This window comes from Garra rufa, chromosome 9 (assembly GCF_049309525.1).
Source record: "Garra rufa chromosome 9, GarRuf1.0, whole genome shotgun sequence".
Classification (NCBI taxonomy): Eukaryota; Metazoa; Chordata; class Actinopteri; order Cypriniformes; family Cyprinidae; genus Garra; species Garra rufa.
This window is the reverse complement of record NC_133369.1, coordinates 34,132,086-34,144,932: the sequence shown is the minus strand read 5'-3', so window position 1 is coordinate 34,144,932 and position 12,847 is coordinate 34,132,086. Positions and strand designations below refer to the sequence as shown.

The 12,847-nt window shown below is 35.3% G+C and overlaps 1 protein-coding gene across 1 annotated transcript in view; it reads right to left on the bottom strand.

The window, feature by feature from the left end:
• Positions 1 to 290: 290 nt before the first annotated feature.
• adcy2a (adenylate cyclase 2a) overlaps positions 291 to 12,847 on the bottom strand; it is a 296,259-nt gene continuing 283,702 nt past the window's right edge. Inside the window, 10 exon segments of the mRNA XM_073847836.1 lie at positions 291 to 1,316; positions 1,530 to 1,654; positions 4,808 to 4,922; positions 5,128 to 5,235; positions 5,491 to 5,637; positions 6,052 to 6,210; positions 7,352 to 7,436; positions 8,408 to 8,592; positions 10,260 to 10,379; positions 11,519 to 11,656. Coding sequence (XP_073703937.1) covers positions 1,164 to 1,316; positions 1,530 to 1,654; positions 4,808 to 4,922; positions 5,128 to 5,235; positions 5,491 to 5,637; positions 6,052 to 6,210; positions 7,352 to 7,436; positions 8,408 to 8,592; positions 10,260 to 10,379; positions 11,519 to 11,656 — 1,335 coding nt within the window. The 3' untranslated portion in view covers positions 291 to 1,163.

The following is a 12,847-nucleotide window of genomic DNA, read 5'->3' as shown; positions in this document are numbered from 1 at the left end:
TTGACAATAATGACTGTATGTTAAGTAATTTTCAGGGGACAGGAAATCTATACTGCTATACAAGCTGCACATTGACTACTCTAAAATATATCCAAGTTTCATTTTTATAGTATTGTCCCTTGAGAAGATATACTAAAATGGTTGCTGAAATGTAAGGGGTGTACTCACTTTTATGACAAAGTGTATTTCAAGATGAACACACTGGACAGAAGTGGCTTAGGTTAACTGATTATCTGTACATCATTTTAAAATTAAAATCATGTTAAAATGTATCAAATATGATGCTTCAGGCTTTTAAAGAACATTTATTTGTTCATCTCTCAATCATCATTGTATCGCACTGGGTTATATGTTTTGCCTCCACAATAAAAACTGCAGAGCTTTGACCATTAAACTAGAATTTGGCTAAAGGTTTAATAAAGGGGAAATTATAAAGTTTGGAAAAACAATTTTTTACTACTGTTTTAGCTGATGTGTTTTCCACTTGTGAATAATGTTACAGAGAAAAAGTACAATGATGGCAGTGGTCCAGCACTAAAGTTCAAAGAAGGTGTGCACAAAGATTGCGAAGAGCAACTTGACAATACACGTTATGTTAAAGAAATTTTCTTCAATTAAGGGGTATTTTCATTATGAATGAAAACATGAAACAGTGATACAAACATAGAATACTATATTGCATTTACAAATCTCATAGGGATATGTCCCTACTGTCCCAAGCTACATCTACTGTATATGCCTGTAGTGTAAATATGTGACACATATCATGCACAGCATGTCAGTGACACAACACAGAAATGTTTAAGTGCTAGCTTATTCCTGTAACTGCATTATATCAAAAACTCTTAAAAATAAAGATGCCCTCAGAAAGACAAGTACATATAAAGTTTAATGAAGTTATTAAAAAAAAGAAAAAGAAAGAAAAACAATGGCATTAAAACATCAAAACACTTTTTGTTATATTTGATTTTCTTACAAAATAATTGCTACCATACTTACAGTAGTACCCTGTGCACAAACCCTGCCTATGAGATACAGTAGAAATGGTATCACTTTCAATACATCCAATACTTCGTGCATCTAAAGACTAGGCGCAATTATTTACAAATGTCTCTTTTATCCCTGTGGATGTCTGCAGTTCATTGCACGTTTCTTGCTGTGATTCATGGCATTACATTCCCCTGGGATAAAGACCGGCTCATCTCAGTGTGGACAAAGTATGTTTTCAGCTCTCCTTTTCCTTTTACGTTTATAATTCCTCTGCATGAGCACATGTAGCCTAATGTCTGCAAGATACGACTCGTCTCTTCTGTAACCTGCAAACATATGCACACAAAAGAATTAAATGGATTATTAAGTCATTGCTCTGCACAATATTCAAAGCATGAGCATTCTTCTAACTAGAATTCCACTGGTTTTACATAGAGTGCTATTCTAACTGTAATCAAACATTTATTTAAATGATTTGAGGCGAGATTTAAAGGAAGCAAACAATGGTTTTGTACAGTTGACAATAATAATAAACTTACCTGTATTTTCCCCAGCACTCCTGTGCTATCCATTCTGCTTGCTACATTTACTGTGTTGCCCCAGATGTCATACTGGGGCTTTTGAGCTCCAATCACCCCAGCTATCACAGGTCCATGATTAATACCTGTAGATACACAGATTATTGGGTAACACTTTAGAATACTGTTCTGTCATTAATGAATAACTACACAGGAACAAATGACTAATGCACTATTAACATTGTAGTAACTATTATTAACTAACAAGAAACTCTGATTAATGAACAGCACTCAGTTAAAAGTGGTAGTTCACTATTAGCTTCTTTTTCATATCTCCCGGAGAACTACAAAAAACTAGTATATACATGTTCATAATTAATGTGAAAAAATGCAAAATGTATAATTAACTCTAAAGTGAAGATCATGGTAACCCTCTAGTAATGACTCAGGTATTACCAAATTACTACTAATTATTTGGATCAGTATTCTAAAGTTAAGATCATGATAACTCTCTAGCAATGACTACAGTCATTAAAAACTATTGAGGTTTTTGTAAGGTTCTAGGTAGTAATACTTCTGATGGATTTGGTAACACTTGAGTCATTACTAGTGGGTTACCATGATCTTCACTTTAGAATACTGATCTAAATGGTTAGTAATCCCTTCTAAAGGACTTGGTAATTCTTGAGTCATTACTAGTGGGTTACCATGATCTTTACTTTAGAATTATAGATTTTGCATCATGCACATTAAGTATGAACCTGTATATAGTAGTTCTTAGTGGTTCTCTGGAAGATATGAAAAAAAAAAAAAAGTTACGGATTACCTAATAGTGAACTACCACTTTCAACTGAGCACTATTACTTACTGATTCTTTAATCAGAGTTTCTTGTTAGTTAATAGTATACTAGTCTCAGCCTCAGACGTCACGCCCACGGAACGTTGGCTAAACGTCTGATGCATATGGTGCGCTTAACTGGAAACACTTCAGGAATGTCGAAGTCGTCATCTGATTAGTTGAATTTGACCGAATTTCCAGGAGACGCGAGTGTCGCGTTTATTTTCGGTCCGCCGGGAAACAAAGCGCAGACTGATTTACTCGGCGTTTTGCTAAAATGTGCCTATGCAGACGCGATTGTTGTTATACACATATGCGACGTTCGTGAACAAATTACTGACTTACTGCTTGTTCTCCCTCTTCTTCGTTATCTTTCAATGCTGGTTATTTCAATGACTGACTTGTTGCACGCCAGTCTGTTGTTGTGGGGGCATTTCCACGCACAGAAACGTGATGCTGAACGAAACGAACTGTGATTGGTTGTTTGACATGTCGATCAAACGGTCTTATGGGCGGGACTTGGCCAATGAAAGCTGCCATGAGTTCCAGACCTTCAGCCGTCAGTCTGAAGGTCTGGCTACGCGAGACTAATAGTATACTGACCAAAATTATAAACGCAACACTTTTGTTTATGCCCCCATTTTTCATGAGCTGAACTCAAAGATCTAAGACTTTTTCTATGTACACAAAAGACCTATTTCTCTCAAATATTGTTCACAAATCTGTCTACCCTGCTGAAAAAAAACAGCATATGCTGGTTAGGTATGCTTTGGTGCTGGGATGCTGGTTTTAGCTGGTTTATGCTGGTCCTTTGCTGGTTTATGCTGGTTCTTTTGCTGGTTTATGCCGGTCTTTTGCTGGTTTATGCTGGTCCTTGACCAGCAACAAGACCAGCATAAACCAGCAAAGGACATTTACATTTACATTTATTCATTTAGCAGACGCTTTTATCCAAAGCGACTTACAAATTGGGAATACAACAAGTGATTCATCCTAAGGAGGTAGATCAACATAGGAAGTGCTCAAAAATACCATATATTAGGCGTTGTTAGATGCGTACAGGCTAGAAAGGGAAGATCAAGAAAGAGAGGAGAACAAAGTTTATATATATATAATATTATTGAGTCAAATAGTGTCGAAAAAGATGGGTTTTCAGCAGTCACTTGAAAGCTGTTAAGGAGTCTGCATTCCGGAGAGGGGTGGGAAGATCATTCCACCAGGCAGGAACGTTGAACAAGAATGTTCTGGAAAGTGAATTCATGCCTCTCTGTGGTGGTACAATGAGGCGTCTTTCACTAGAGGATCTCAGACTTCTGGAGGGAGTGTAGATACTAAGTAGTGAATGGAGGTATTCAGGTGATGAGCCGGTGGCTGTCCTATAGGCCAGCATCAGTGTCTTGAATTTGATGCGGGCTGTAACCGGTAGCCAGTTCAGGGATATAAAGAGAGGTGTGACATGGGCCTTTTTGGGCTCATTGAAGACCAGACGTGCTGCTGCATTCTGAATCATTTGTAGAGGTCTGATTGTACGTGCTGGAAGACCGGCTAAAAGAGCATTGCAGTAGTCCAGCCTGGAAATGACCAGGGCCTGGACGAGGAGTTGTGCAGCATGTTCTGTTAGGAAGGGCCTAATCTTTCTGATGTTGTGCAATGCAAACCTGCATGATCGAGCAGTTTTAGCTATGTGGTTTCACTGTACAGGGCAGAAGGCAGACAGCGGGTATGGCGTTGTGTGTGTGACTGGTTTGCTAATGTGAATGTTGTGGATTGAGTGGTCCATGGTGGCGGTGGGGTTATGGTATGGGCAGGCATATGTTATGGACAACGAACACAGGTGCATTTTATTAATGACATTTTGAATGATACCGTGACGAGATCCTGAGGCTCATTGTTGTGTCAATCATCCACGACCATCACCTCATGTTGCAGCATGATAACGCACAGCCCCATGTTGTAAGGATCTGTACACAATTCCTGAAAGCTGAAAACATCCTAGTTCTTGCATGTCCAGCATGTCACCCACTGAACAGGTTTAGGATGCTCTGGATCGGCGTATACGACAGCGTGTTCCAGTTCATGCCAATATCTAGCAACTTCACACAGCCATTGAAGAGGAGTGGACCAACATTCCACAGGCCACAATCAACAACCTGATCAACTCTATGCGAACAGAGACCAGATACTGAATAGTTTTCGGATAATTTTGGCCAGTGTAGTTACTATAATGTTACAGTTTAGTGTTTACTGATTATTGATTATTAAAATGCTGTTTGCTTACAAGGCAATTTCTAACCATTTATATAAATGGAAATGATAGAAGAAGGATGTTGTCCATGAGAATTACATCATTTTAGGACTATTGATTAAAATTTGTGAAAAATAGTCATTACATTAACTTAACTAAAAAAACAGAAGCATAGAAATAGACGTTTGGAGCTATATGTTTTGCCTTTTCACTCACCCACTCTGAGTTTGAAGTCGTTGAAGGAATGTTTATTTATGACATCAAGCTTTCCCACCAGTGCAAAGGCAAACTCCACCATGGTACCAATGTGCATGTACTGCCTGTCATGCTCCTATAAACACACACAAAACTTTATTCAAGGATTGAATTGGAACACAACAATTTTACAAGAATTAAAAGGAAAAGATTTTTGATAAATTAAAGTACACCAAGTCTAAATAAATAAATAAATATTCAGGGTGCAAACTGCATCTCATTCCCATGAAAGATTTGTATAATTTTACAGATGATAGATTGATTGCATACATTCCTGGTACCTGTGTATATTCTGGCCCTGGTGTGGCATTAAGTCCAGTGGCTGCCATATATGTGCTTCCAATGGTCTTTATCTTCTCCACTCCACTGAACTTTGGCTTAGAGAGCAACTACACAGGAAATACAACATAACAATAGCAGATTTAACATCAAACAAACCATCAAAGGACAGCATCATGGTAAAAGCATTTCTTTTTCACATAATAAGATACATTTCATGGGTGAATTCAATTCCATAGCAAGCAAGCAGAAGTTGCACATTACAGCAAGTTCAAAGTACTCTTCAATGGGGGGAAAAAAGTTAAAGTAAAAAAAGGAAACATAACTTTTTTTTCTACAAAGTACCTGAAGAAGTAATACGTTACCTCATCAAAGTCTGCAATGATTTCGTTGAGTAGTCTGAGGCACTCAAGACCCTCCTTGTTTACATCTGATTCTGTGTAGAACTCTTTGAAGTCCGGGATAGAAGCAAACATCACACACACCAGGTCATATGATTGGTGATACAGATCCTGTCATTCACAGAGGAAAAGGAAGCTCAGCCATAAATATCCAAGGACTGACTTTGAAACAAACAGCATTATTTAAAAGTTATCTCAACAGATTTTTCTTCAAAGCTATATTTTTAACAGAGCAAAACAACAACTGTCAGTTGTCAAGCACATCCAAGTCCGATCTAAATTCAAGTTATTGCTACATGAATTTTAATCTTTCAAGTACAAATAGATTATTGATGCTGGTTAAGTACGTACTTTTAGGTATGATGTAAGCCAGTATAGAGGTATTAAGACATATTACAATTCTGTAGTGCAAGAGTCTTTTTTCTTAATATATAGCTTTGAAGTATGGAAGCTCATACTATTTTTACCATGTGAATTTGGGACGAATACATTATAAGACAAACAGTACACAAATTACAAATTTACCTCATTCTTCCAGTTTCTGGCCAGAAAGTGCTCTGCTACATGGGCTGGCAGAACGTTTTCCAGCAGAACACGATTAAGATTCTCCATGGTTTCTATCTCTTCACATTCTTTCTTGAACTTGTTTTTCCACAGGAAATCCAACCTACAGTAATATTCATTCTGTTACAAGAGGACACAGAGGTAAAGAAACTGGAGGTCACAGCGCTATTTCAGTTACAGACACGACACAGACCATATGATAAAAGAAAGTCCTATTCTCATCACATAGCATATATACATACATAATACAAATACACAATGATGTTTTTTTTTTTTTGCATTTTCATTTTAAAGTTGGGATCTCATGTTTTTTTTTGCATTAGTTTAATCATAAATACAGTAAAAACAGTAAAACTGTGGGGAACTTTTACAATTTAAAAGAACAGTTTTTATTTTTATTATATATATAATTTATTTTTTTTCTAAAAAGGTTAATCTCAGGTTTAAGCCACCATTCTCTAGTCTTCATAGTCACAGATTCCTTATTTGTATTTGTATTGAAAATCATTGTAACAGTATAATTGTCTTTATTGTCATTTCTTTAACAATTAAATATATCAGTTTCTTTAAAAAAAAGTCTAAATGATCAACAAACAACAAATTACTAATTTGACAAACAGATGGTTGAAATTAAGCAAACACTTGCAGGAAATTAGATCAGCTGGATTTCTGCAGACATTTCTGCAGAATTTGGTCTGTCACAACAACAGACAAATAGCAAACAAACAATTTTATGTTTGACTGCATACGTTTCTTTAGCAGCAAAAACCTAAAAAAATTTTCAGTACACCTTAATCCAATATCTTGTGTTCAGTTCCCTTTCTGGATTCCAGCAGTAATGAATCTTAATTCTTAATCTTAATTCAAACTTAATTTAAAAGTCTTATTCACAACTTTGAACAATTTTTCTTTTGTCTTTATTGGATGCCATTTCTTAAAGGATTACATCTATTCATAATAAATATCATTAAACTACAAATCGATGTCTAAAACCCTTTTGTTATATATAAACACATAACTTGCCTATATCAATTAATAGCTAAAGGTTTTTTATACAATGTATTTAATAACCTTATATGTTTGTTTTAAGCTTGTTGTGGTCCTATTTAAAATCAGTTAAGAATGGATAATTTGAACTATTTTATTCCACTTCTTTTCTTCTGAATGTGAATATGCATGCATACAATAGGCAAATAACATAATGATCACTATTTCACCAGCTGTTATATTCTATAAATGAGCAAATGTAATGAACACTCACCTGTCTAGCTAGAACAAGCAGGGTGACGAAGAATATAAAGAGAGACACAGAGCCCATAGTTTTCAAGTCTTTTAGAACTCCTGGCCTTGTTTTGATGAGACAGAGAGAGATATAAGACTTGTCAGCATCACTGCTTTTTTTGTAACAAATCGTGTCATCTGTAGCCCAAGATGGCCAGCAGACCATGTCCACCCCAGCTGTCAATTAGCAGGAAATGTCTGTGCTGGTTCAGTGATTTATTTTCAACATCCAGCTCTAAATTCTAGAACAAAATCTGTAATCCTCAGAAAAATGTTGTGCATTAACCGAATCCAAATGTTCTTTTTTTGTGCTAGTTTTGGGACAAATGAGGCAAATATAGCAAGATTTTTTGGATTATTGTTTGAATTGCTTGACACTATATAACCCTGTCATCATTTATGAATCTGATGGTTTAAGATATACACATAGTTACCTATAATTACCATATTTGACTAGCTATTTGCGTATTTGACTAGCTACATCATAAGCTTACTGTTAATATACTAGATCTTTTTTTTTTTGAGAGAGAGAGAGAGAGAAAGAGAGAGAGATTTAATGTTGAAGTTGATACAATACTTGGCCAGAAGTATGTCAACACTCACTGCTGCTTTTTTGAGGCCCTTAAATCCAGCAAAAATAAATCTGCTACAACAATGACATCTGAATAATTGTGTGCTTTTGCACATTGGGCAGCTTTTGTGGAGAGCTGTTTTCTGTTCCAGCATGATAATGCACAAAGTAAGATCATGAAGAAATGGTTTGCTGAGTCTGGTGTGGACATGACTGACTGGAGGAAAAAAAAGAGAGAGATCTGAACGCCACTGAGAATTTAAATGCTGACTGCACAATTCTTTTGTCTGAAAATCTATGCAGCCATGGTCCAGTTGCCTTTACAGATGAGTGGAAGGTGTTATATTTAGTAGTACAGAAAGTACAGAAAGGGACAACTTTCTATTATTGTCAATGCTCAACCACACATTAGTGTATGGGTCCCTACATAATTCTGATCATATAGTGTATATAACAATTTCTCACCTATCCAGGATCTCTGTTTTGTAGAGGAATTTACTGTACTCGTCCAGCAGGGATGCATGTGTTTGAAGTATGATGACACTGTAGAGCACCATGGCTGTTAGCATGATGAGCATCTTCAGCTCATAGTTGATCCTCAGAAACACTGAGCAGGAAATCAGGCCCAGAATGCAACTATAGATAAAATACTAACGGCAGAAAACACAAAAAATCATCAATATTGTGTTGTGACTGTAAAAATCCCAATTATGTTTGTACTAAATAGACTATATTTAAATCAATGGTAATACAACATACATGTATCAAAAACAAACTCAGTCAATCTACTCAATGTACTAAAAAGCTATGCAACTTGTTAAACAGTAATAATTATGTTATATTTTGAATTTATGTGTTTAAACACTGTTCTTCAGGCTGAATTGCATTTGTCTGACATCTTTCAAAAGTGTATGAAACAAAATTAAGGAGAAAAAGAAAGATAATGCTGTATATTAGAAACATTTCAGCATTGTGTAATTAGGTAATTAAATCCCTATTTGAAAAACTGGGTTAAGCTGCATTAATCACAAAATCATAATCCTATAACAACATTATCCATTTTTATAAAGAGATAAGATGTGCAAAATAACCTTCACACTGACTAGTTTTCCATGAGTTAGGAAAAAAGGCTATTGGTTCACTGATGCTGTAATGTATAATGCATTCAGTATATGCTATTTAAACTATTTGGCTGAAATTAATTTGTTAATAGTAATTCCACATGTTGTAAACAGTTTTTTTTTTTTTTTACATTAAAATGTGAACTACCTCATTGCACAAAATCAATCCCTTGTAGTTAATTAGCTATTATCATTTCAGCAGAAAGAGATACATCCCATTTTCGAATTACTCTATTTCGGATAAATTATGTATAATTTACACATTAATAAATTTGCTAGAAATAGCAGTTTAAAGTGAGAGGATGTTTCTATCTTTGCAGAATTTATAATGAATGTTATTTCACGTATGTTATGTGTAATGCTGGTCAAAAGTCTAAGAAAGGACACAGGTCACTCCACCAGTATGAGCACAGCAATCGCTCATTGGAAAAACAAAAGCGTAAAATACTGGATCGGGGGTCTACAAACTCAATCCTGGAGAACCCTAATTAAACACACCTGAACCAGTTAATTAAGGTCTTATCCTGCATTCAGGTCCTCCTGGAACGTTTGTAAAGAGTTGACAAGTCGTCATTATGAAGTCAGGTGCGTTCAAGTTACTTTGGTCGGAACAAGATGGTGATTTAACTTTCTACTCTGCAGTTACAAAATTACGAATGAAGAATGTGTTTTTGATTTTTTTCTGTTTTTATTTAATTTATGAAGGTAATATAAACTGCATGATTGACACAATAATATAATATTTTGTATATGTAACATATAGTTTTATTGTAAATTACAAAAAAAAAAAAATCATTTTATTCATTTCACAAAACAAATTTACCGTCAATACAGACGCTGCATATCTATTGTCTTTGGCTGCATCCATTGCATCCAACACGTTTTTTCACTGACACGCCCCCAGCTCGGATTTTCCCAACGACTTTGTGGTGGCGTTCATGTGCACTCAACTCGTAAATATGATATATCCGACATGACTTGAACACACCATTACTAGGCAAGCTAGAAACTTCCAGGCCGGTGTGTTGAGCCAAGTTGAAGCTTAACTCTGCAGGATCGAGTTTGGAGACCACTGTACTAGATAATTTTCACATCTATTCTTCACATTTTCAGTCTGAAGGTCCATCTGAAGAGCATTTTGACTTTATTAACACTGGCAAAAAGGACACAACACTATAGTTTATAGTATAACTCACAGGAAGGTAGAATGTGTTTTTGTCCAGGTAAGATATGGGATGTCCATCAGGCTGAAGAAGTGTCTCATTTGATGCATTATAAACAGCATCTGTGGATGTTAGGTTATCTTCCACAAAGAACTGCAAGAGATGATTAAAATTTTATGAAAGAATTATAGAAAGTGTTATTGACAGTTATCAGTTACATTACATCACAGCAACAGGTTCTATTCATTTAAATTATACGGTATACATTTACATTTAGTAATTTAGCAGACACTTTTATTCAAAGCGACTTACAAATGAGGACAATGGGAGGCAATCAAAATCAGCAAAAGAGCAATGCTATGTAAGTGCTATGACAAGTCTCATATTAGCTTAATGCAGTATACGTAGCAAGGTTTTTTTTAAAATATATGATAAATAAAAAGAAAACAGACAGAAAAGAAAAATAATAGAGCAAGCTAGTGTTTTTTTTGTATTTGTATAACAAATAAAAAGAAAAAAGATAGAATAGATAGAAGATATAAAAAGAATAGAGAAGTTTTTTTTTGTTTTTTTTTTAAAGAATAGAAATAGAATCAAGAGTGCTAGAGTTAGAGCGTCAAATAAAGATTTGTTTTTAGCCAATTCATGCAGATGGTTAAAGACTCAGCTGCTTGGATTGAGTTGGGCAGATCATTCCACCAAGAGGAAACATTTAAGGTAAAAGTCTGTGAAAGTGATTTTGTGCCTCTTTGGGATGGAACAAACATTAATGCCTTGAATTTTATGCGAGCAGCTATTGGTAGCCAGAGCAAATTGATGAGTAGAGGTGTGATGTGCATTCTTTTTGGCTCGTTGAAAATTAATCTTGCAGCCACATTTGGATCAATTGTAAAGGTTTGATAGAACTGGCTGGAAGACCTGCCAATATATGACCTGCCAGTATACATGTACAGTTATAACATGGTCGGTAATTAGGTTTTTGTTTTTTTCACCTAGATGACAGAAAAATACAAGATTGAAATCGACAAATTTGTTTCATGCTTGTTTACAAACAGTGACATATGCCACAAGTGGAATGGCCAAATCTGGAGGCCAAACAGCCCTCTGCAGCCAGGGTGCAGATGGACACAGATCTCTGCCAAGAAACTTTGCAATAACGCATGTCACACTACTGTGGTCAAGGCCCCTAATGTAATGTGTGTGATCCAATTAGGAAGCATCTCAGTGTCTTATTTGTATGACCATAAGCACAAAAATATTCATATGAATTGCGATCATTGTGGTTGACATACCATATTGAAGACAGCCATGATCAGGATGAGGGCTGTGGTTGCCATAGTGAGGGTGATGCGTGGCCAGGGCTTGTTGGCGATGATTCCTGAGGATCTAAGGATCCAGAGCCAAGATGCGGAGGCTGTCTTATCGCAATGCTATTGTTGGTCAACACAAATAAAAAACAAATAGATTTTTTTTATTCATAAAATTAAAAAGATGTTTAGAAAGAATTAAGTTGTCTTTAGTGTAATTTATTAGAATAAAATCATTAAAATACACAATAGAACATATATTACATTAGTGCAATATGGAATGATGTGGTTGGTTGAATAAATTGCATTATTGTGATATGCCTTGGGAAATCTGTATAACACATCCTCATCAGACTGTTATCACAAGGTCATGGTGGAGAATAAACACATGATTCACTTCATTTCACACACCAATTTTCTTTTCTTGTACATTTGGGAAATCTTACTGTGGTTGATGCTTTCAGGGAATAATAAATAAAGCTACCTAAGAACTGAGTCAAAATAACTATCACAGTACTAAACAAGCATGAGGCATTACACAATTCACAGTCTGAACATGACCTCCAACCTGTAACAACTCTGTTATAATTTGTTACTTGACACTGTAAGAACCAAAATTATAGGTTTTAATGGAAGATTATTTGTGATTATGCATAATATATAAAGCATGTTTCTAGATTCTTCCATTTTGTTCTTGCACTTCCCACAGATGAGCATCAGTTGTTCTCAGCTGGTGGGTTGTGACTGAAAAATGGGTGGGTGATTTGTTTTCTTGGAAACTGTGTGTTAAATCAATTAACCATTGAAGTGTGAGAAGTTAGGATCATAAAATAAATGTGTTTATCAAGTTTCATTTTTCTTCTTTACTAAAGACAGTAAGTCCAAACTAATTTGTGACCCTGGACCACAAAACCAGTCTTAAGTCGCTGGGGTATATTTGTAGCAATAGCCAAAAATACATGGTATGGGTCAAAATTATTGATTTTACTTTTATGTCAAAAATCATAAGTAAAGATCATGTTCCATGAAGATTTTTTGTAAAATTCCTACTGTAAACCTATCAAAATGTAATTTTTGATTAGTAATATGCATTGTTAAGAACTTAATTTGGATAACTTTAAAGGTGATTTTCTCAGTATTTTGATTTTTTTGCACCCTTAGATTCCAGATTTTCCAATAGATGTATCTCGGCCAAATATTGTCCTATCCTAACAAACCATATATCAATAGAAAGCTTATTTATTGAGCTTTCATATGATGTATATATCTCAGTTTTGTAAAATTGTACCTTATGACTGGTTTTGTGGTCCAGGG